At 43.2% G+C, this 24455-nt stretch overlaps 2 protein-coding genes across 3 annotated transcripts in view; one reads left to right on the top strand and one right to left on the bottom strand.

The window, feature by feature from the left end:
* Positions 1-105: 105 nt before the first annotated feature.
* On the bottom strand, positions 106-16927 carry BROX (BRO1 domain and CAAX motif containing). Its single transcript, XM_005151877.4, has 13 exons — positions 16753-16927; positions 15204-15335; positions 14489-14595; positions 12968-13064; positions 11252-11347; positions 10539-10611; positions 10092-10197; positions 9456-9545; positions 8557-8642; positions 7167-7248; positions 5985-6135; positions 4585-4744; positions 106-4116 (listed from the first exon to the last, which is right to left on the bottom strand). Exons 2-13 carry the CDS (start codon positions 15302-15304, stop codon positions 4030-4032), a joined length of 1236 nt encoding a protein of 411 aa, XP_005151934.2. The 5' UTR covers positions 15305-15335; positions 16753-16927; the 3' UTR covers positions 106-4029.
* A 51-nt stretch (positions 16928-16978) lies between these two features.
* The window catches only part of AIDA (axin interactor, dorsalization associated), a 29662-nt gene continuing 22185 nt past the window's right edge, over positions 16979-24455 (top strand). The window contains exons 1-2 of one of the 2 annotated variants that reach the window (XM_034061288.1): positions 16979-17200; positions 21070-21139. In XM_034061288.1, the coding sequence (XP_033917179.1) occupies positions 17091-17200; positions 21070-21139 (180 nt within the window). In that variant the 5' untranslated portion in view covers positions 16979-17090. The remainder of the gene's footprint in view (positions 17201-21069; positions 21140-24455) is intronic. The other variant, XM_034061287.1, reaches the window with a different exon arrangement.

The following is a 24455-nucleotide window of genomic DNA, read 5'->3' as shown; positions in this document are numbered from 1 at the left end:
AAGGATAAAGTACTCTGTCATCATTAAATCTGCATTAAATTGGAGAAAATAACATTCAAGATAAACCCTTTTACGTTAAATTTTAAATGACGAAACTAAACCCGATACATTGAGATTGTTTATTTTAAGTGGTATTCTGAAACTCGTGGTTAAACACAAATTTGCAAACTATGAAGCTTAAGATTGCATGGTGACAGTCTGCACAAAATAAGGCTGTGTGGTCAATCTTGGAGCTGATGCCACTGAAGTCTGATTATTGGGAGCACAGGATGGTTTCAAGGTTGTAATCCATGAAAGGCACCAAAGGAGGCAGGCCTTCCTACATCAAGGGTCCCCTTAGTTACCATGAGACATTGTTGAAAGTGAGAGCATCACCAGCAGGGAAAGATCTGAGTGAAAGTAGAGGTCATTGTGGAAAAGCTTCTCTTTGTACTGCACTCAGAACCTGGAGACAGTTACCCACTGCAGGGGCTCTTCCATGCCAGTCATACTCGCTGTGCTTTATTCCTTACTCAACTGGGCCAGTTAGAAGGAAAAGGAAAGAAGAAACCCCAAAGCAGCTCATGCTGCTATGACAATTTGGCAATGATCTTTAAAGGCAGATCACTTTTTTTAGAGATAATTAATAAGCATGAGCAGGATTTGTGTTAATGCTGAAACAATTCAGACAGGGGTGGGATGAAATCCATCACCCAAGAGACAGAAAACTTTCATTTCTGTGCATTGACACGGAAGGCAGATGAACTATGGCCTCATGTTCCCCCAATACTAAAGGTAAAGATCTGCTTCATGAGTTTGTTCTTTACACAGACAATTAACAGTACATTTTAGTAATGCTTCCCATAAAAAGTCTTACCAATAGCACAGTACTGAAATCAGTGCAACAAAATCAAAATGACAGGAAGGAATATTTACAACCACATTGTATCGTTCCAAAACTGCAAGACCAGAACTCTCTAAAGTGCAAAGTTGTCTATATTCTACACAGATACAGGGATCTGCTTTCTTGCTTATAGTATGAACTACCACCACCATCACAGACACACCACATATCCATGCTGAACACTGAAGTGACCAAATGTCATCCTTAGGCTGACAGGCAAAAACTCCTCTACTGAATCCAGTGGGAGGCAGACATCAGCATCCAAGGGGCAAATTTAGTCTCTCCACTGTTGGAATGTCACATGCTGGATGGAGATTAACTACTGTAAACCAGGAACACGAAACAAGGAGGAAGTATATTTAAATATATGGAGAAAGGTATTTGAATAGAAAACTTACAAAGATCTCAATGGTTTGTTTTATAGCAGATTAAAAGGCAATCACTGCATTTTTTAAAGCACAAACTAGAGGGCCCAGCACTCCATAATTTATTTCGCTGCAGTTTTGTCCTAGTTCAGACTGGACACAAATCTTTAAGGACTATTTATATCAACAAGATTTGCAGGTTTAGCCATGAGAGCCTCTGAAACCAGAGAGAGGCCACAAAACCAGGCTCTTGCAGCATTAGAGTATTAAAAAGTCACCATTCAAAATACCTAATTTTTAAAGATTACTAAAGGAAATCATAAGAGAAGGAATATGGCTGTTATGTTTCCAGATTAGCTGGAACTCCCAGTCTATTCACCCATATTCCTAAATATATTGGCCAGTTAATCTACATAGTATTTACAATTACTCTTGCCACTAACCAGCAAAACCCAAAGAGAAAACTGCTCATTGACACACAGCTCTCTATACTTTGCAAACTAAACTGTCTCCAGTTTCTTATTTAGGGACAAAACTATCCAATGTTTGCTATAGGACTTTAACTACAAGTAAACAAAGCTTGCCTTGAAAAGCAACACATGTCAAGTGAGTTAGTTTGTTCCATTAGTCTATATTTAAACTACTACATCATATTTACTGAAACAGCTATGGCATAAGAGGTTACACAGCTAGGCTTAAGTAATGCCATAATCTGACATAATCCACTTGGTTATGCCCCAGACTATTTACAGTGAACTTGATTCAAATCACTTGGTTCAAAAAAGGATTCCAAAGAATTACAAGTCCATAAAACTAACCTTTCCTAAGAAGTTGTTTGGGAATGATTTAGACATGATCAGTTCATCCTGTTTTAAGATATTCATATATTGAATTATACCCATGGGCAAAAGCCTCATGGGAAATGAGTCCCAGGACCTACACGTGTAGCAGATGGGAGGGAAAATGAGGGGAGAAGGGAAACTGGCATCTTATTCTGCATAGAGGAAGTTAATTGGGTTCAGATATGTACACATTAACAAGCACAAGCATCTGAAAAACAGTGAGCAACAATAAAATCATGATTATGAAACCGAGTTAACTGTATCTTGAGCCTTAAAGGGGGCAGGCTAAGCAAATGGTGATGACTACAGCCTTAAACATTTTCAGAACTGAAATCTGTATAAGCAAAGCAGCTCCACTTTCCATTCTGGCAGAACCTAAACTGGTCTCTTAACAATGCAAGAAGACTAAAAAGTCAGTGGATGAAGTTTTGAACAGAAATGAGTAACTCTTCATAAACCATATTCCAGGCCCCTGTGCAGCATCAGAAGAAATGGATCAATTTTAGATATAAATTCTTCTTGATACTCATCATCTTCTACCCACTCAAGCCTTTGTAAAGCAGAAACTTCTTCCAAAGCAATTCAGCTGATTTTACACTTATTTTGTGTGCAAAACTGGCTGGAAGAAAAATCCATCACTGGAGGCAGTAAGTTTTGCATTTGGTTCACCTATGCCAGGCAGCACCAAGAGCCTCTGTGCCTTTTGCAGCAAAAAACTCTGCAGTTTGATCTAGTATCTCAAGGAGAGTTTTGAGTTTCCTATTAACCTCCTCAAAAGCTTTTGTTCCACGGGCCTTCAAGGAGCCACAATCCTGGCTACTAAGCTAACTTACTCTTAAGTCCTATGAAGGATTTCAAACAGAATTACATCACAGTGGAAGAGGACCCAATCCAAACAGCACCAAGAGAGGAATGCGTTTACAGTATAGCTCATGGTAAGTGCATATGCCATCATGTTTTGCTGAAACGGGAGCATTTGCAGGCTGTTCAGTTTCTTTCTCAGGTAAAGTGAAGTGCAGCAACTGCTGCCCAGAGACGGCAAGGTCTCACTTCAATGTGTGTATCAGTCTTTTGTGTTTGCAGCACATCAGAAAGCTGTGTTTTTGTTGACATGGGTGTTTTGCAGTGCTCAGCACTAAAGAATGTTATCACATTTTCCACAGAAGGCAGAAATGGAAGAAGCAAGTTCTACAAAGCACTTTCTTTCTCAGTCTTGACTGAGCTTTGCTTTTAAACACATTCATATTACTTGCTGCATCACTTTCATATACACTTTGATATTAAAGGATTTTAACTTAAGGACAGACAAGCTAAAGTACCTTACTACAAACTCTGATAAAAGAACCCTAATCTGTAGAGGTAAGAACAGACACTAATAATTTCAGAAGAATATAAATTGCGCTCCAGTTACACAGAACTTAAGGCTTTCTAAGTCCTGTGAAATACCACAGGGATGTTACAAACCGAACCCAGATTTTCTTCCCTCACTCCAATTAAGTGAATCTGAACACGACAGGGTGATGAGCTTGAATGGCAAAACCTGGACAAATAGAACTGTTCATGCAAACTTTTGTTTGCACAATCTAACATTATAGAGCATATAATTTAATGGAAACATCCTCAAGTGTTACAATCATGATACTTCCTTTGCTATTTGTGGGTAGAAACTAAACCCACAAAAAGAAACTCTCTAGAGGCACAATAGGAACATTTAAGCCCATTCATTCTATGATATCCCACTAAACCCCAAAATATGTCAGATATAAATAAACTCCTAGAAATCCACCACATTCTCAAGCAGGAAAGATGCACACTAACGAAAGTAAATTAAATTAGTCTTCTAAATTAAAAAAGAAGGATCAGAAAAAGGGAGATCAGAACTAAAGCCCCAGAGTCCCATTAATATAGCTTCAAAGTGAATTCATAGCACTTATGGCACTTAAGAAATCTGGCATCCACTGTCTTTTTGAGGCTTTATATCTGGTTCCTTCAGAGGTTTTACTTCTTCATCTGGTTTTGGTTTAGCCTGCAAACAAGAAGAAAAAGCCCTAAATACCACAAGTACAAACCACTGTGCCTGCACAGTATTTATGCACAGCTAACTTTACATATTCTAATTTAATAGCTGCCTCTATTTTTGAGGCTACAGGCTTTGAACAAGCCTTGAAAAAGACACATATTCTCTATTTCAGCATCCTTAAATGAATCCTTTTCTAAAACAGAACCTTTTACAGCACTCATTCCTGTAACATTCCAGCATCTTATACACCTTTAAGAATTTCCTCCTATTCAGGACTTAGAACAATGACTCCTCATTCCCAGATGCTGACAGTGTGGCAGAAGTTAACTGACTTGTCTCCTGGCACAGTGAAAATGTGAGCTCAGGTGGTTGCCTTGTGTCTATACCCGTAGCTGGGGAATGTTGCAGAAAAGCAAACTCTGTATTAGACACAGAATAAAGGTGACAAGAAAACAGTACATGAGATTGTCTTACAGCGTCATCCTTTGGCCTCTTGGTGAGATCAAATGCCCCGAGTGTTTCAGGAGTCCAGTGTGCGTTCAAGGCAGGGAATTCAAAAGGAACAGGCTCTACTAAGCCATAGTTTGCTTTCAGTTCCAGCTGGGGAGCCTCTGCTGGCACCTTCTGAAAATAGCTGTCATAGAACACAGCAATATAGTTAAAACACAGTGCACCATCTCTGCAAGCCTTGTTTGCAGTTCTAAAGAAGAACAATCTGGGTTTTTACAGTGACCATCACTGCTGCTCTCTTTCTTTATTAAGGTACTGTCCAACATGCATTCTGTCAGCGAGATTCAGAACAAAAGCAATCCCTCCTTGGTATTGTTCATCCCCTCATAACCATGTGGGTTTTGTCACTACTTGATAACCATTATTCACAGCATTTTCATGAGAAAAGCACCTTCTGTTCCAAAAGACATTAAAAAACATAGTCATATAACACCATGTTGGAAGAGACCTCAAGGATCATCTGGTCCAACCTTTCAAGGCAAAGTACGACCTAGACTTGATGACCCAGCACCCTGCCCAGCTGAATGTTAAAATCAGGATTTAGAATACTTCCCAAGGAAGATGAAGAGGATGGTTCTTTTCCTCAATCAGCCTTAATGTGCCACAGTGCATGACAGCAACACCACTGCAACACCCACAAAAACTTGGTACAACATGAAGCCTGAATGAGGGTATAAAACTCAGCTTCATGTACTTAACAACTATTTTTGTTTAGTCAATTTCCTTATTAGGCAGGTCTTTAAATGCCATAACAAGGGAAATAGCAAAACTATTATGGAATACTAAATCACAAGAGGTGGGGAAGGGAGAAAGAAATGAGCAAAAGAATTCTAAAGCCAAGCTAATCTTGCTATTTTAAACTGCTTCCAAACTCTTTTTGGAAGGGGTATTAACTAAGAGAAAGCTCTATTCACAATATTAATTATACATAGCCTAGTAAAGCTCCTAGCATCCTAAAGCATGTTCTTCACTGAAAGCATGTGTTTGCTTCCCTGTAGCAAAGCATAAGCAGCTGTCCTCTTTCGCCTACTAGGTCTCAGCAGCTGGGAAAAGAACATTAGAGCAACACAACAACCCCTGCAGGACTCTCTCTGGTGTAGAAGGAAATGAAAGAAGCTTTGGCTGAGGAATGAAGGAAGAAAACCACTTAACCTCTCCATGTCAGTCCAACCTGCCCTGCAGAGCTGGCACAGAACACAGAAGGTGACAGCACAGACCCATAGCAAATCTGCTTTAAGTTACATACCATGCCCTAAAGGAATGTAAGAACTGGAGAGTAAAATTTACCATCCTATCTTGAAATAAAGGCAAATGAGGTAATAACAGTTCATACAGAGCACTGCACCAAACCATAAATTACTTACATGAACCCATTCTCTCTCTGGCATTTTTCTAGTGTGTTCTTAATCAAACTTCCCAACTTCCTAAAGAAGAGATGTCCAGAAGGTTTGGCAGTAGTCCCAGGCCCTTTGGTTTCTCCATATTCTTTGCACAATGCTTCAGCCTTGGCAAAAACTTCACAAGAAAGAAATGTAATAAAAATCATTTACATGACTCTATTAAATCAGGGTTCTGATCGACAGTGCTTCAGTTTTAGGAGATACCAGAATCCATTTAGGCTTCTTGCTTCTTAGAAACGAAAATAAACTAGCTCAAAGGCAGCACTTTCAGCCAAGATTTACTGCATACAAAAAGTGACCAGGCACAGGAAAAAAACAAGAGATAGCTTTTTGGGTAGGAAGATGCAGGAAAGCATTCTTCCACACAAGGCAAAATGCAACAATAAGCCCAAGAACTGTGCCCCATGGTAGGGAAAAAGAGGGAATGAAGGTGTCCACACACAGGTGATGCCCCAAAATAAACAGCACTCAGTATGGAGTGGGCAAGAAAACACTCTTCTGTGACGAGCAGGCACAGTAAAAACCACAGTATTTGGTTTACTGCAAGTAATCCAACTTAACTGCTTCTAATAAATTCTTAATTTATTTTTGAAATTAATATTAAAGGTTTCTCATGTGATGATTTGAGCATTTTTTATACAATGTGGTAAAGTTATGCAGTGCAGGCTGTTGGGGTAGCAATAGCTTTGAAGAGACACTGCGCTTAATCTTCCAACTTCCCTTAATAGGCTTTTCAAAGAAATAGAAAGTAAGTAAGTTACTGAAACCTGTTTAAAACCAAACAATCACGATCTAGATTTACTATTTAATGTAAGACACAGCAACCTCCACAGCAGAAAAGGCTGCAGTAACTTAACTTTTATCTGTAACAGACAAGTGATTCTCAGGCTGCACTGCAGGCAGCTCAGAGCCAGTCCCCCACAGGCTGAGAAGGGAAGATGGTATTTTCTGAAGCACTGTTATGAACAGCAGTCTTTGGTGAGACACAGGAAAGAATACATTGCCTCTTTTCAAAATTGTGCTGGATTTTCATCAGGTGACAGATAAAATCCTTAAGTTTATAGGAGACCAAAATAAACACGATACAGCAAAATAAACTGGGCACGTCATCATTAGATCCTACAATCCAGTCTCAATCACACTTACATTTCTCCGATTCCTGCAAAGATCTGATTGCTTCCCCACATTTATCACTCGCCAGTAGAGTTTGACCATGGTAACAATATGCCTAATGGGAGAGGACAAAATCATTACCAGCACCACAGGGCACTTCCTGCACCAATTCACTTCTGCTCTTCTTTACTTCAGAGTTGCAGCTCTTTGAAGCTGCCATTCCCTGCAGATAGCTGACAATTCAGGATTGCAAATCAAAGCAGCATTCACCGAACAATGCAATCAACATAAACACCATGAGGCAGGTATGGACCAAGCTGTGTCAAGTCTAGATGAGAGTCTTTGAGCTGTTTTACCAAAAGCACTAGTATACAGTCTAGTTCAAACCTCCTTCTAGTGGTATCAATGTGCACCATAATCTTGGTGTAACGGTTGGACTTGATGATCTTAAAGGTATTTCCAACCTAGTTGATTCTATGGTTCTATCAAGCCCCATCACAGAAAGAGAATGAACCCCAGTCAAATTTACAAAGCAAAGACTAAAACCAACCTGAACAGTCAAAACCCAAACCTGCAACAAACATCACTGATCCAGAAGGGACGAAGTGTTCTGCTGCTTGAGATATTTAGCCAGAGTCCAATTAACTTTTCCAGCCAAAAAAGTCCCATTCCTTCAAACTTACACTTGAATATAGTACTGTATTCCAGTGAGAACAGAACTGCCTCCTTTCTATTATCAGGAATTGTTGAGTTTAAATACTAAATACCATTGGTAAAGGAACAACCCCATGAACTAATGCCTACCTTGCATTCCTTCCTTTAATTAGTCTGCTCTCACAGTATTGCAAGTGTTACCTAAACCTACCACTGCCCAGATTACAAATTGAAAAGAATGGAAAAGTACCACAGCTCTGATCCTTCCTCACCTCTCAAACTTGCTAGTAAGGCAAGCAGCTTTGAGCTACAGGTTCAGCTATGTAAGAGAAAGACAACTGGGTTAACAGCTTAGTTTGGGCCTTTATCACAGTGTGAAAGAGCCAGGTTACAGGTTGTGGCAGGCAACAAGAAATAAACAGCAAACAGAGCAGCTGATGATTCTAAGAGAAGAACTGCACTTGCTAAAACATCAGTCACTCTCAAAGGGACAGGGCATTCAAAAAGATGATCAGGTAGATTGTGATGCAGACAATGGAACAGCAGTATTACACTCAACCTGAACTGCTTCACTTAACAATATGGGATCACAATTCCGCATTGCATTAAATTCACTTGGTTCCACAAACCACTTCAAACACCATCAACACTGCCGCATCTCCATTCACAGCACAGAGAGAAAGTCAAGGCAACACTTAAAGCCCCCATTCCCTATCCAGTCCTTAGGACAACATTAAAAGCTGTGACAGCTGTCAAGCAAAGTACTTACGTAGGCCATATAGAAACTGTTCTTCAAGTTTAAGTACTTCCTCCACTTTCCTGCATAGGTAGCATCCAAACTGGATAATGTTTGATCTATAACACATATGTCAAGATATTCTTTAAGACATTTCCAAAAAGAAATATCACACACCCCCCCAAAGACGACAATTGTGTAACTCAGCAACAGATCTTAACTATAAAGTTGCCAGCAACAAGTGATATAAATTACTCCTGCAAAAACACAGAGAAACTGTAAGAAAAACCAAAAGCATGCAGTTTATTGAGCTATCAATGCAGTTGTCCCTGGGATCCCTGAAACTGCCATCCACTAAGTTTGGAAAGCTAATTTTCCTGAGTATTTTTAGGCAGCATTTCAAAGCTTGTTCCTAGTTTAATTTCAAGTGGCGACTTATAAAAGCCTACATATGCTACAATATTCCATCTCTTATATTGACTCCCATATTTCTGCACTGTTCCTACTTGCCTCAGTAAAGCCACAGATCAGCTCACTCATCTGCTTTACACACATTTTACAGTCTGCATCATCATGTGCTGCCCAAAGGTAGCTGAAACACACTCCATTTACATCAAGCCATTTGTTTGCACCTATTATAGATCCTCAAGACATTACTCTGTCTTCTGTCTCCCCTCACTAACATTTCCTACCATTGCCTACAGAAAAGGTTTTCCCCAAAACCAAAAGGTCTTACCAAGATATATCGGTTACACTGATAACTGAAGTATTAAATGGGCTAAATAGAAACTGAATACACAAAGCATGTCCACTGAGAAACAAAGCATGTCCACTCAGAAACTGTTCATATCACAACTGATGGGCGGGTAAAGTATGTCTGCTGGCAAGAATGCATAAACGAGGTCACTAAGGATACAAAACAAGACACTCACCAGCTTTTTGGTAGAAGTTAGCTGTTTCATAAGCAAGAGCAGCTATTAGTCCTGGATTATGCTTCAGTTCAATAGCCCGAGCAATTGTCACTGAAATACGAAATTTCATAGCACAGTATTGAAGTTTCATTGAAGATGTCACATTAGAGCAGAGGTATTTAGTGTTTTAAACCCCCTGCATGAGCAGAGAACAAGTATTGTGCAGTCAAGAAAACTGCAGAATAAAGACAGATTGTTTCTTGGATAGAATGTTTCCAAATTCATTGAAAAGCTGGAGGAAAGTTAGTCTTCAGACTGGATAGTAAACAAGCTGCAAGTGTTTTTTTAAAGGGACTGGGAACTTACGTTAGGCAAGCACGGTGGTAAAGAAACTTCAGGAAAGGAAAAACAAAGAGGGAAGGAATGTCACACACAAGCTCTTCCAAACTGGTTACATGTGTAGTATCAGACTGATTTTTGGCAGTTTCCTCCTATAATTGTAACTGAAGTTTCTTTAAAAGCAACCCGCCCCACTAAGCCACAGTACTTCAGAAGAATTAAAAACAGGTATTGCTGCCAAGCAGACTTCATGAGACACCAAAGTAACCCACCAAGACTGTCACTTCCCATCCCCAACAACAGCAGATATGAAGATACCTTCTTGAGCTTCAGCTTGGCACTGGATGATGTATGAGTCAATAAGTCGAGCTTCTAAATCTCTTCCCTTTTCTACAGGTGTAATCAGTTTTGGAATGTGACTTTCCTACGGACAAAGCAAGTCCCAGAGTTAGTTTAGACTTAATACCACAGCTGCCAATGTAAAGCAAGTCCCTTATTCCTGCATGGATGTGACACTGAGTGAAGGTCCCAAGACAGATGGCTGCACTGTGCATGTGCTATTGGGCATTGCTCTTCCACTGCCATCGGGAAAGAGTAGCAAGGACTGAGTGGTCACACAGAATGCCTTTCTTCTCCTGCATCGTTCAGACAGTCTGTGGTATTTGTTTGTTCTGTAACCTTGTCAGAAGAGCAAATGCTTTTCTAAGACAAAGTCAAGTACTTGGAAACAACTTACAGAACAGACAGCAAGGACAGTTTTTCTACCTTCAAGTGTTTAAAGATTCCAGCTGCTATCTTCAGGCTTCTGTGAACGTCTTTTGCTTCATCTTCTGTTATACTAAGAATACAGAATAAATGGATGAAATCTTGGTTAGAAAGGACCTCTAGGTGTCATTTAGTCCCACCTCCCACTTTTGGAGAACTACAGACAACAGCAGATAAGGTCAGTTATGACTTTGTCTAGATGAGTCCTTCACGAATGGAGAGTCCACTGACTCTCCAAGTAACCTATCCCACTGCTGCGCTACCCTCATGGTAAAGAAGTTTTTTTACAGTGTCCCATCACTAAATAATCAAATAGAACTCACAAGAAAAACCAAATGTAAGACCTTCTAATGACTTTCAAGTTAAAGGTAACCTCAAGTGTTAAATGGCAAAAGCTTTGGAACTCTAGGGCTAAAAGTCAGCAGAGCTGTAATTCTGAGAATCCTCATTTTGTATCTGGACACTCAGAGCAGGACTGATGAAGGGTTTATTCAGAACTGATACTTTCTCTATATCACAGGCACTTTGTCATGGATGCAAGAAGGGACAGAAGTGCACTTGGACACTACAGCACATGAATGAAGTCCAGCTGCCTCCTCGAACTCCTACTGTCTCAGACAATTTTCTACTATAACAGTCAAAACTCAGAACCTGCTAATTTTTGGGGTGGAATATTGCTGTAATGGAATTACTAAGAGAAGAAAAACACTTACTCTTCTTTTCCAGCGAGTCTTGATGCATATTTTGTGTACCACAGAGCCACATTAAATCCCATGGAAACCAGTTCAAACACTGCATCCTGCTGAGCACTACAGACAGACAACACCCCCCCCAAAACAATTAAATGCTTTCCATTTTGTTCTGACAGGCTGTCTCTGCCTGTCACACAAACATAAATCAATGTTTCTCTCCATAAAACACTTTTCACTTAAGAAGTCAACAGTTTCTCACTTGCTGAACTGCCTAAAAGGGACTCCAGTTTTTACTTATTCCCTTTAAGAGCTCAATCTCCCACATTCAGATGCCTCCCCTTCCCATTTGGGAACTTTTACTTTAAAACAGTAACTTGAGAGTTGTTTAGCTTTGGGTGTGGCTGACATTTTTCCATGATTTTTTTTCCTTAAATTGCACATTTTGTGGAAAGCCTTGCTCTGGAATGTCTCCTTTAAACTTGTAGCTCCTGAGTTAATAAGTCAGAGTCTATTACGTCTCCCTCGAATGAATGTTATTGCAAGTATTTATGTAACTGCAGTCGAACAGCATGTGCAAATCGCAGGGAGTTTCAGAAGCTAAAAACATGGTCTGTGGAAAGAGTGAACTTCCAATCACAAGCTCAGGATAGCTTAGGAACTAGTAAACTTTAAAAAGAAAGGTGTGGGAGTGGGAAGAATCATGCTGGCAAAAGGACAAGTGTGTATGGCGATGAGAAAATCAGGAGAGAGCCCTAATCAACAGATTGTCTTCCAAAGGGAATAAAAGCTTTGAGGAAGTTGAGCATTTATTCTAGATAAAGCCTGACAAATTTGTAAGTGTGGTTATACAACACACTTGCCTACAATAGCAAGAGTGAACTGAATCATCCAGGAGGTTACAGATCTGCATCCCTACTTAAAACAGAAGATCTGTTTGTACCAGGAGCACATGTACTATGAGCTTCAGAGGACAAGAACAAAAATGAGATCTTCAGCAATGTACTTCAAAAAACTCTGCAGATAATGGTCAGGCAATAGTGCTAAATGGAAGTTTTAAACTGTAGTAATCTGTGTTATCATATACAATTCACTAATACTCTTAAGGTGTTTTTTTTGTACTGCTCTAGCTAACTGCAGATATGGTTTGTAGATCAACCGAGACACAACGGACCCTTCTATCTCAATCACTTATCACCAAAATCTTTATTATTATCATGCATTTGGGGCCTACAAGGATGCTGGAGATGACTTCCTCAGGGACTGTAGTAATCAGGACAATGGGTAATGGGTTTAAACTTAAACAGGGGAGATTTAGGCTAAATCTAAAGAAATTGCTCCCTGTGAGAGTGCTGAGTCACTGGCACAGGGTGCCCAGAGAAGCTGAGGCTGTCCCATCCCTGGCAGTGTTCAAGGCCAGGTTGGATGAGGTTTGGAGCAACCTGGTCTAGTGGAAATCATCCACTAGAAGGGTTGGAACCATGTGTTCTTAAGGTCCCTTCCAACCCAATCCAGTTCTATGATTCTATGATTACACCTTTACATAAAGGCAGCACATGCTTCAGAGCACCTAATACAGTACAACAACTATTAACACCACACAGCAACAAGGTTTTGGAAACTACTTTGCTACACTTCTACATTTTGCTACACTTCTAAGTCTTCCTTCACACATGTGCATACACATAACAGACCAAAAGAAAACAGATGCATACCCTGTAATCATAACAGTGTATGTACCTTGGAACTTGTCCTTGCAGTGTGTCTGTCCACTTGAAGTTCTGAATATATCTCAACTTGCATTCTTGGGAAGAGTCATCCAGTGAAAGGATAAAACCTGTAGGATTAAAAAGTGTACCAACAGGCAATGTCAAGGTAAGAAACAGAAACAAGTAATACAGGAATAGGGATCAATGAGAACACAGATATAAGTAAAACAGTGTTTCTTGCTGTACTGCTCAAAAACCTGTGTTACTTCCTGAGGCTTTTATTCCTCAGAGTATCTTCAGAACAAGATGTGCAAAAAACCCGAACTAGCTACAAGAAACTCCTTGCCCAGCATGTCTCCAACTCAACCCTCTGAGTCTTGACTGCTCAAGGCAAACCTTGCAGGTGTCTGCATGTCCCCTATGGTAACTAGCTGCAAGTTCAGCTGACCCAGGTACAGGATGACTGAGACTGCTCAAGGTGAGTAAGTGACTCCCTGCTACTATATTGGCTATTGGGAAATTCCAGGAAGAGCTGCCTGGTCAACAGGAAAAGGGCTTATGACTCACCTACTCATTATTCTTTTTGGCTACAGGAAATTGGTCCTTTACATCCAGCAGCCCAGAAAGCAGCAGACAGTGGACTGAAGCTTATACTACGGGATGTTCAAATCCTAACACATGCAGGCCCAAGGAATTTTTCAGGGAAGAGTAAGTCTGGCCTTGGTCAGATCAGGTCTTACAGACCTCAAGAACTCAAGACTTGCAACAGCAGCTATTTGAGCTATAGCTCTAGGTGCTGACATATTTATAAACCCAGAAAATACTTGCTCCTTTCACATGCAGCAGGTTTTAGCAATCAAGACTGATCCTTTCCTAAAGAAAGTCTCCAAATCATCCATGCAGCAACACGGACTGCTATTTTACCTTTATGTCACATTGGTTTACACCCTCCCAGGGACTGAGGGAACTAAACCAACATGAGCTGCTTCACTTCCCACAGACTGAAGGATCTCAGTTTCCATGAGTCAGCTGATTCCTAACAACTCAGTCCTAAAAATCTTGCCTGAGCATCTGACTGCTAAGAGAGATCAGAATACTGGCAGGAGGAAGGTCTCAAGGGAATGCATCATCATAGGTGACCATCTACTGATAATGTAGATACTATTCTAACGAGCACCTATATACACACATAAGATAAGCAACAGAAGAAGCTCACAACAAGTCTATTATCCAGCATTAGACAAACCAGAAGTTTACATCAAAGAGTGACTCCTAAACATTTTCTCCTCCAGCAGGAAGCATAAAGAGGTTAAAAGCAAGAGGACAAAACTGTCAACACTTCAATACTGGCAGGGTCACAAAGAACACTGGAACTCATAGAAAGCACCCATGACTAATAGCGAGCTTACAACCCATGAAGATACTCTCCTTCCTGAGAAGTGCAAAGCTTCTTTATGGAAGATTAGCACAATACACATTCTGGGAAGTGTCATTAAGACTCAAATTCTACACCTTTTGATGTACTAGCAGTATTGCTAATTAATGTTCCTACCTTGCAAGAGTGAGAAGTACAGGTCAGTTGCATTCTTCATCATCTCTGGATTACAACTTGAGTCTGTGAACAGCTCCAACAGTCGGGATCGAGATAACCTCAGATCACTATATGGAGGGGAAGAAACACAAAACAAAGATCTCTAAGAAATTCTACCAAAAAATGTACTATTAAGAATGTACCCACCCATGTATATCACCACCTTTTTGGACAGACAGCAATGGATAATCAGTACTTATTATTAATCTAAAGTAAAATAACTATGCCTTTAAGTACTGAGATCTTGGGTGCAGGGGAAGTAACAAGCAGAAACATTCTTCAACATTAGAATGGGATGATCATCTGAAGAGATAAGCACAGACCTACCAAATAAGCTGAGATGTCTTTTCATTCTATTCCTATCTACAATAGAACATTCATGCCTCATTCACTTATAGAAATGACTTTAAGTAATGTTTTGCAGAAGAATGCACAGTCATCAGAAAGACAATGAAATGTTCACTCTTTCGCCTCTGCATTATTATAATAGGCCTTGCCACACACTCAGAGACTTGAAAACTGGATAATTCATTCTTTGTAACCAAACACTCCTCTCCCAGCCTACACATTTCTCATCATCTTCAGAACAAAAACTGAAGAGTAACCATTACTTTTAAGAATGCCCCCCAGCATTCTTAAAGAGAGACAGTGTGAAGTTAACCACAAGCACACTTACTTGCAAACCTTTGCTGCAGCTGGAGTGGTGGCTACCCCATAAAAATTAAATGAAACAGGAGCTGTAGCCTTCAGAGGGTTGCGGTGAAACCAGTGCGTCATTTTCTTTCGGTTGTGTTGCTTGATGCCCAATCTAAAGTGTGGATAGAAAAGAACAGGAACAGCTGAGATGCTGTAATGATATGCAGTATGCCATGCTCCTCGGCTCACAGAAATATATTCCAAACGTAAAAAGTTATAAAATAAATTTGCAAAGTTGTATAGAATCACACAGGAGCAATTATATTTCCTTATTTTTCCCATTTGAAACACTACGTTTCCATACACCTTGTCTGCATCATCCATTCACTTAGTTCGAGAATGTCACTCCCTTGAAATTCCCTCTTTGCTTTCTGAGGCAACAATTTTAAGTCGGGCAAAAAGCTGTAGCCTGCTTTACTCTGCATTACTGCACACTTTCCTGCTCAAACCCCCCCAGGCATTTGTTGTCTCCTGCATAAGGCTGAATATTTCCCATGTAATTTCCATTCACTGAGGTCATTCTATTGTCTCTGGTCAATCTACTAGTAGCCTTATCGATACCATTGGCACCGCTGATATCAAGGAAACTGCAATTACACACTAACCCTTGCTGAAAACATGGATGTACTGACATACCTGTAACAGACCTAGAAGTTTGACAGAGTACAGCTAAAACACACCATCTTTTTATCTTTCACCTCAATGTCAGCAAACATACAACATCAGCGTTCCTATGAGCTTTCAACGGTGGGAGCATGAGTGCACATGGAGGTCCGTGCCAGACAGAGAAACTTCAGCTGTCAGGACAATGACACCAAAGAACAAGCTGCCCACAGAGCTGCTGTGGTCTCTCCATCCTCAAGGGCTTTGAAGACCTCATGGGATAAGGCCCTGAACTCAGAGGTGATGCTGCTCCAAGCAGAACCATGGACCAGAGACCCCGAGCTCCCTCCATCACCTCACGATCCTCTCCGAATCTTCCTCCATCATTACCAAACGTTCCGTAGCTCTGCTGACTAAAAACGAGCCAAGCAGCGACCTCGTCCCATGGGTGACCCGGCAGGTGACCCGTTTATCGTACGGGCGCCCATCACGCCATGCCCACACACCTGCGCAGCGGAGCGGTGCCAAGCACTGACAGGAGCTCCTCCGTGTCCAACCCGCCTCAGCCGCACGCACTGACCGAGCCCGCCCGGCCCCCCGAGCCCCGAGCCGGCACCGAGACCACCGCTCCGGGCCCGCCGCCACCTCCGGCCCTGCCCGGCGTCACGCACCCGCCGCAGGCAGCGCCAGCGGACAGCCGATGGCATCGTCCCGGCCCGACCGCATCGATCTCGCCGGTTACCCCCTCCTCGCCCGGTGACCCCGGTTCGCCGCCGTCAGCCCCGCGGCGGGGTCTGACCCGGGACAGCCGACAGAGGCTCGGCCAGGCCCCGCAGCCCCGGCAGGACCCCCTCAGCACCACAGACAGAGGCGGAAGCGGCACCGACACCCTCCTGAACGGGTGACCTGCCTGCAGCGCTGCTTACCGGGGAGAAGGGAGCAGGCCCCCCGCGGCGGCACGGCCGGGAGCGGCGGAGAGCGCACGGCAGGAGCGGGGCAGTTCTCGTCCGGTCCCCGCCGCCGGCCTCAGCTGAGGGCGGGCTCCCTGAGGAGGAGCCGTGTGACAGCCGCCATGACACGTACCGAGGCGGAAGCCGCTGCTCCTCGGTAGCGATGGCGCGGGCGGGCGCGGCCGGCGCAGCCTCCCTCGCTGGGCGGCGCTCGCCGCGTTTGGTTGTGGCGGCGGCTGGGCAGGGCCGGCGGGAGCGGCTGCCCGGCGCGGTGCCCCGGCCCGGGGTGAGCATGGTGCCCTAGTGCTGGGGCTATGTCGGAGGCGGCCCGGAGCCTCCTGCAGCGCTGGGGCGCCAGCTTCAGGAAGGGCACAGACTTCGACTCCTGGGGGCAGCTGGTGGAGGCGATCGACGAGTACCAGATGTGAGTGAGGGACGGGCGGATCCCGCTGCTGCCCCGGCGGGCCTCGGGCACGGGGGGACGGGGGACGGGAGCGGCCCCAGGGCGGGACAGGAGCGGGCAGGGCGGGGGTGTCCGCCGGGCCTAGGCCGCGGCCCCCTCACCCCTCAGGCCGGGCCGCGGGTCGGGCGTCCCCTGAGGCGAGGCGGGGCGGGAGCAGGGGGATATCGCCCGAACCCACCCGGGAGCCGCCCCGCCGAGGCCGGCGGTCGGTGGTGAGTGCTCGGCTGGGCGCTGCCCCCCGGCCGGGGGGAGAGGCCATAGCGGCCCTTCCTTGTGCGAGGGTTAGGGTTAGTGTAGAGCTGTTAGTTAGGGCCGGTGTTAGGCCGTGGGGCTGGTTGGTGGAGCCCCAAGGCGAAGGGTGCCTCGGTACCCGCCGTGTCCCGTGGCCCTGTACCCCAGGCACTATGCTGGTGGGGAAGGGGGGTGCGCGGCTGTGGCAGATGGGCTGCTGAAGCATCAGCCTTATCCCCAAAACCGCCAAGGAACTCACCAGTGTGAAAACTGGTCCGTTGCACGCTGTGTGTTCCACCCCTGAGGAAACCAGGGTGGGAGAGTGGGGGATCTGGGCAGCCCCTGTTAGATTGGCTTGTGCCGGGTGGGACCGTTGGAGTTAAGGTTAGGGTTAGGCAGATGAATCCTTTGGTATGGATGGAGTATGGGCACTGTAGGGTTTATGGTATCCTTAGAAACACACCTGGTAGCTTTAGTCAAATGCTGCCCTCTACTACAGTGTTGACGAGAAAGATGGAAGTTACTCCCTTGTGAAGGGAGTATTGCAGGCAAAGTTTCTTATGGTGAATTTTCTGGAAGAATTCTAGAGGATTTGCACTTATTCCCCAAGAGAGTTGGCTGAAGAGACATGCTCACCCTTCTAGCACTGTTCAGGACTACTCAAGTTACGGGCTGGGCTGTGACCACACTGGCTACCAGTTCAGTTGCCATTCAGGGTAGCTGGGCTGCTGGCAGTGTACAGCATAGTCATGAGATGTTATAATCTCACCATTTCATTCACTCACCAGACAGGATGATGCAAGTTCAGTTATTTGCAGTTTGCTGATGGTCTTGAGAGTAGGGCAAGCTGTTACTACAAACCTTTGCATGGGGATGGAAAGTAGCTCTCTTCCAGATCTGTATCTTGGAAGAAAAGGAAACTAATTATAGGAAAGTAAAGGAAGATATTTTTATGTGGACAGCTGCGAGGAGTCCAGTAGGATCCTAATGCAGATCTTAAGTTCAAAACTTTAATCCTAAATGTCAAACTGTCTCGCCAGTCTCAGCAGTCAGTTTCATGTCATAATGTTTCTTCAGAATGAAAGCTCTGCAGGCTTCTCATTCTGAGCTCACTTCGTTGAGAATAAAGTCCCTAAATGTCTGCAGAGAGTCCAGTTTGAGAGTTGAAGTATAACTTTTCCTTCCTCCCAGCATCACTGGTGTCTGGTGAGAATTAAGGGGATCTCCATGCTCTTGCTGTATTCTGACTTTGGAGCAGTGTGGTATCTTTGTAAGAGAGGTGCTCTTGGGTTAGTAGTATTGTAAGCTGCTCTTACAAGCCTTATCAGTGAGTTTCTGCTGAATAGAGTAGTCAGTAGATGAACTCTGTGGTCCAGGAAGGAGAAGATCAAAGGATTACAGGGAGCTGTTTCACAGGGAGGAGCAGAACCTTTTCAGTGTGCATATCTGCTTCTTGTAGATACAGCAGGTAAAATCAATAACAACTTAATCTATAAAGTGGATGTTGCAAATAAGAAGCAAAGGGCAAGATATCTGTACCTCTGGAGAGACATAACACTATGGCATGATGCTGTTGTCCCTGAGATGGGATGCACAAGCGTGTTGCTGCTGCTGAAGAGGTCTGTTCTGATCAGCACTAGGAGGCTGGGGAGAAGCTGCTTGCTGACACAGAAAGGTTTTCTTGAATCTATGCTAGTTCATCCCATGGATTTAATGGCTGTTGATGTAAAACACTATTACTTGCCTCCTGTGTCCAGGGGACCTGCACCTCCTCAGGTCTTTATGTTGCTCCTGGAAGTGCAGGAAGCTTGGTGCAAGGATTGGCCAGTGTTCACTTAGGTGCTTGCTCACACAGGAGCCCACCGAGCTGCCAGCGGTGCTTCCCTGTTGAATGTCCCCATCTATGGAACTTGGTCTGATCCAGCTTTGAACAAAGTTCAAGTGGGATGCCAGCTGTGTGTGTGGATTAGTGTGGGTTTTCTTTGCATTACTGACAAATAGAAAGTGAGTTGTGTTGCTGATGCTTGCAAAAAAGTTAACACCATGATGCTGCCCATTGCAGGTGGCATGTTGCTGCTATGGTGATGTGTTTTCTTAAGTTGTTACTTTTAAATAACCTTTCTATGTGTCCTGTATATCATATGGCAGGGTGGTAGGGACTGAGTGTCCATTTGGGTTCCAGCATGTTTGTGCATTTTGTCTTAGCCACTGTTGTTTCCCCCTTTATGAAGGGAGACAGTGCCACTGAATTGTCCTGTTTGATTGTGTTGTGCTACAGTGGCCTCAATTCTTGTGGCATTTAAAGAGAGCTTACTTTGAGGAAAAGCAAAGAAATAATCAAGTTCCAATTTTTGCTTCTGGCAGGCTTTGCTGATAACCTGTTTTGGTGGATACATTTTATGCAGGCACGACAAAAAATACCCTGGGCTGATGCCCACTGCAGTGGTGGCAAGAAGCTGAATCCCTTTAACAGTGCAAACTTGGGAGGTTCCAAACAGAAGTGTACTGTGATGTCCCAGTACTTCTGTTATCCCTGGGTTTGCCTCCCTCACTGCTTTGAAAAGGATAATGATTTGAAGGGAATGGCAACAATTGCCCAGAGGTTTTGCTTGTTTAATGTTCTCCTTCCTCCTCAGTCGGAAACTGTAACTCTTCCCATAGCTTCCTTTCGCTTTCTGGAGCTGTTTGCTTACTGTTACTTTCCAAACCTCTTGGTGATGTGTCTCCGTGGTAAGCAGGGGTGGGGGCTCTGCTCCACATGTGATGCTGACAGACACAAATGTGAGCTGATACACCCTAGCCTGGCCCTGCGCCTGACTCCCAACAGCCATCACCTCCTGGAGCCACACTGGCCTCAAACACCCCCTGAGAAGTAGATGTGGGCTTGTACCACAGTGGGTCCCCACAGGAGTTATAGGTGGCTGTTACAAAGTAAAGGGATGGGCAGAGGAAAAGGGTCAGTGCTTTCAAAGGGGCTGTTGGCTAGAAGGACCTTCTTACCTGTTCTTTCTTCGCAGTACATTCTATATGTAGTCTTCGTCAGGGACTGTAGTGATAAGACAAGGGGTGATGGGTTTAAATTTAAACAGGGGAAGTTCAGGTTAGGTATGAGGAAGAAGTTCTTTACTGTGAGGGTGGTGAGGCACTGGCACATATTGTCCAGAGAAGTGGTGAATGCTTCATCCCTGCCAGTGTTCAAGGCCAGGTTGGGCAAAGTCTTGGGTGAGATGGTCTAGTGTGAGGTGTCCCTGCCCATGGCAGGGGTTTGGAACTGGATGATCTGAAGGTCCTTTCCAAACCAAACCATTCTATGATTTTCTGCCTAATATAGTTGCATACTTTGTCCATCTTCTGGGGACTTTTTAGTTTGGCCTACTATGGTTATAGACACCTTTGTATAAAATAAAACCCCAAATCCCCTAAAAACCAAAACAGTAACAAAAAACCAACTACCAAAGAAGCAAACAAACAAAAAAAGCCACCAAGAACTATTTGGAGCAGCAGGCTGTGGACCTTTTGGCTGACACGCTTCCTGGAGACTGGGGTGTGTGTGTTTGTGTTGTGTTCCCACTCTACAACTTTCTTTCCCCCCCATCCAGATTAGCAAGGCATCTACAGAAGGAGGCACAGTCTCAGCACAACAACTCGGAATTCACAGAAGATCAAAAGGTGAGTATTTGCTCAGTCAAGGAGCTTGATGGTGATGTGTATTACGGTGTTTTTTATTGCACAGACAAGAACCTTATGAGACCTTCTTTCCTCCCTCAGTATAAGAAAACAGAATCTGAGCCCAGCATGGCTAAAGCAGTTGCTGTCAGTAGATGTGGCAGATGCTCTGCTGTGTAATATTGTCACGTGTGCTGGCCAGAGCCCTTTGTAACCTGGGTGTTTCTTTTTTGGGTGACCTTTTGATAACTTGCTTATAAAACGTTAGCATGATTTATGGTGTGAAGTCTGAACATGAAATGTCTCAAACTGCAGACATGATGGGTGCGTGAGGAGGTTGTTCACTTAACATGTAACACCTGATGGGAAAGGGTCTTGGCAGAATAGTGCTTAGAATGTGATTTGTTTATAATCCTTCAAAATACTGAAATTACTTTACTCCTTCCTCCCTGCCTTCAGTTGAAAAGGCTGTTTCTTGTCTTAACATCATATTCATGCAATTCTGTGACAGGATTTAAGTGGAAAATGCTAACTGAAGTTTTACATACTTCAGAATTTCAGCAAGATAAAATCTGGTGAGATGCAAGGTCCTGCTCATTTTTCATGTCTTGTATAAAGGCATGTTTTTCTTGGGAATACTGATTTAGAGAATCCCTGCATTTCCAGATTCCCAAGTCATAAAATCACTTGTTTGAGCAATAGCATTGCTGAAAGTTGACATTTTCTAGCCCAAAATCTTGCCTATGGTAACAGGGTGCTAGAGTAATGGGATCTGTGTTTGGAAATGTTGGTCCTGAAAACAAGTACTGGCTACAGGAATTGGAAATGAGCTTCATCTGTTTGAAGAAACTCATTGCAAAGAAATAATATGTTTGTACAGAGTGTGGCAGAGGTTTGTAACTGCCTCCTCAACATGTACCAATGAGAAAAGCAAAGAGCCAATCTTCCATGTTCTTTTTATCTTCTGCAAAGAGGAGGATCAGGCTTGTGATCATCCTAAACAGTCGTAATCTTGGAGAAGGATTTGGTCCACCTTTCCTGAAGTGAAGGCTTTAGAGCCTTGTTAATGTTGGACAGCTATTTGCTCTTCGATTGCTCCTGCTCTCCATCCCTTGCTGGTGGCTTCCTCCACCATTCTCAGCTATAGGCATCTTTACAGCATATTTCCTCTCTGTGCATGCTTTTGAGAATATGGTTACTTCATGAAAGTGAAGCTATTAATCTCACTGCTGGAGGCATCATCTCCTGTGAATATGGGAACCAGAACCGCACAGGGCTTTGCTTCCAGATGTTCCCTGAATCTTGTGGGAAGGACCTTGGACCAGATTGTGGAAATGAGTGAGGTCAGCCATGAGGGAAGGCCTGGGGGGCTCAGGAAGCAGAGATAACTGACCTCAGATGTTACATGTGCAACATGTCTTAAGGTGATAGTCTTCTGTAAAGAAAAAGTGAGTGGCTGTTTTGAATCCTTGCAGGGCTATACCTGGTTCTAAAACTGTTACAAAAAGAGGTTGACATTTCTATCTCATGCTTATTTGCAGATCAGTGAGGCACTGATGCTCTCAAACTTTGTGCCTGGTTATCAAATGGTGGTGCCTATTTCATTAGCCACATGCACAGACAGATTACCCAACATTTTGTTGAGAGAATATTCCCTTCTCTTCCCTGCCATGAGGAATTCTAGTCACCACAAAAATAAAAGTCTTGCTATTGCTTTGAAAGGAGCACTTAGAATTCTTTGCAGAAAAACCTTTTGGTTTGATGTTAAGCTCCTTGCTGTTCTGGGTTTCCTTATTTCTGCAGGCGCTCAGCCATTCATTGAAAGTATCATTTACTTGACACATAGGAGTGAAGTTTAGCACACTTCTGGGTTTTCAAGCAGTTTGGTTAAATAGAAGTGTATCTTCTCTCACTACCCTTCAAAAACATCTCCATACCAAACCCCAAAGCTGCCTTTGCTCCACTAAGTTCCTGCCAATGCACGCTATTGCAGCATGTTATTTCCTCCTGGTTCCTAAAGTCTTGTCTTTCTGAGGTTCTGTATGTCATGTAAGAGCCACTTCTTGATTTTAATCAGTGTAAAAGTGTGTGTCAACTTCAAGGTTTGCTTATCTGGTATTACTGACCAGAAGTGCCCACAGAATTCCATAGACTGAAAAAGACAAGGCTGTGAGGCTAAGTGTGTTTTCCAGCTGCTTGATCTACCCTCATTCCAGTCTCTGTGTAGGTTTAGAGCTAGCTGTTGTCCAAAGGACCATACATATGGCTGAGAATGACTGTGACACTGTCATTGGCTCTTTTACTTGACATACTCTGTGGAGAAGATGGATTTCAGCAGTGTACCAAGGGAAAACTACTACTTTACAGCTACAGAGAAAGGACAAGGCTAGGTTCAGATCCTCAGCCTCATTTGTCTGTATAAACTTGTACCATGTTTGGGTTTATTTCATGTGTCACAGGTGGTGTTCCAGTGCAGATATGGCCACACCATAATTGATGGTATGTTACTGGCTAATGTAATCATACAGTATGTTAATCTAACAATACTTAACAGATACCACCAATTTCTTTTCCTAGGCACACTGTAAGCCAGTTATCATTTATCTTATAATAAATGTGTTGTTTATGGTAAGAATTCAGACTTCTAAATATTCATATCTTGCCTTTTTGCTCTTGATCTGAAGGGTCTGTTTTGAAACACTATATGCTGCTTCCTTTGGTAGAGCAGTCTCCAGAATTGCTGTTCATTCCTGGATTTTCGTTTTCTTTTGTCTTGTATCTGTTGCTGGACATAACTGTGGAGTTCTGGTCCTTAGGGAAGGCTCTGTCTTGACTTGGATAACTGACAGTGCTGGAGTTGTCCTTAGTGATTGTGAATTTTGGTGAAGAATTTCTCTGCAGATAAATGCTGTAAAGAACAAATGATTGTGTTTAAATGTAGTCACCCTTTCAGGAGGCTGTGCAACAGTTTCACTGCCTCGAAGCTGCATGTATGAAATACTGATACAGTTACTGGTGGATTTACCCCAGTCTGCATCCTGCTGTTATTTTACCTTAATTCTCTAACAAAATCCCATCTTCATTCATGATCAACCACTGTGTTTTGCTACTTAAACTGTTCCAGTTAGGTTTGGCTATGTTTTCTGCTTGCCTCCAGCTATAGTTAGTCTCACCCAGTTCTCTATGCAGTAAATTTGACCTTTCAAGCCCTCTTCTAACCACAGTTGTTGCTTCTCGTGTAAATGTTTTTGTGCTGGGCTGCATTTTCTTTGGTATTAGAAAACCATGCGCTGCTTTATGCAATGGTAACTCACTGAAA

This window comes from Melopsittacus undulatus, chromosome 3 (assembly GCF_012275295.1).
Source record: "Melopsittacus undulatus isolate bMelUnd1 chromosome 3, bMelUnd1.mat.Z, whole genome shotgun sequence".
Lineage (NCBI taxonomy): Eukaryota > Metazoa > Chordata > Aves > Psittaciformes > Psittaculidae > Melopsittacus > Melopsittacus undulatus.
This window is presented reverse-complemented; position numbering and strand designations above follow the sequence as displayed.

Bases quoted from the DNA above. Each gene is read 5' to 3' on its own strand.
- BROX (XM_005151877.4), bottom strand. From the start codon at position 15,304: ATGACGCACTGGTTTCACCGCAACCCTCTGAAGGCTACAGCTCCTGTT. The intron at 7,249-8,556 runs GTAAGTACTTTG...CTCTCCCATTAG, and splicing joins ACAGTTTCTATATGGCCTAC to GCATATTGTTACCATGGTCA. The intron at 6,136-7,166 runs GTAAGTGTGATT...TTTCTTGTGAAG, and splicing joins TTTGCAGGAATCGGAGAAAT to TTTTTGCCAAGGCTGAAGCA.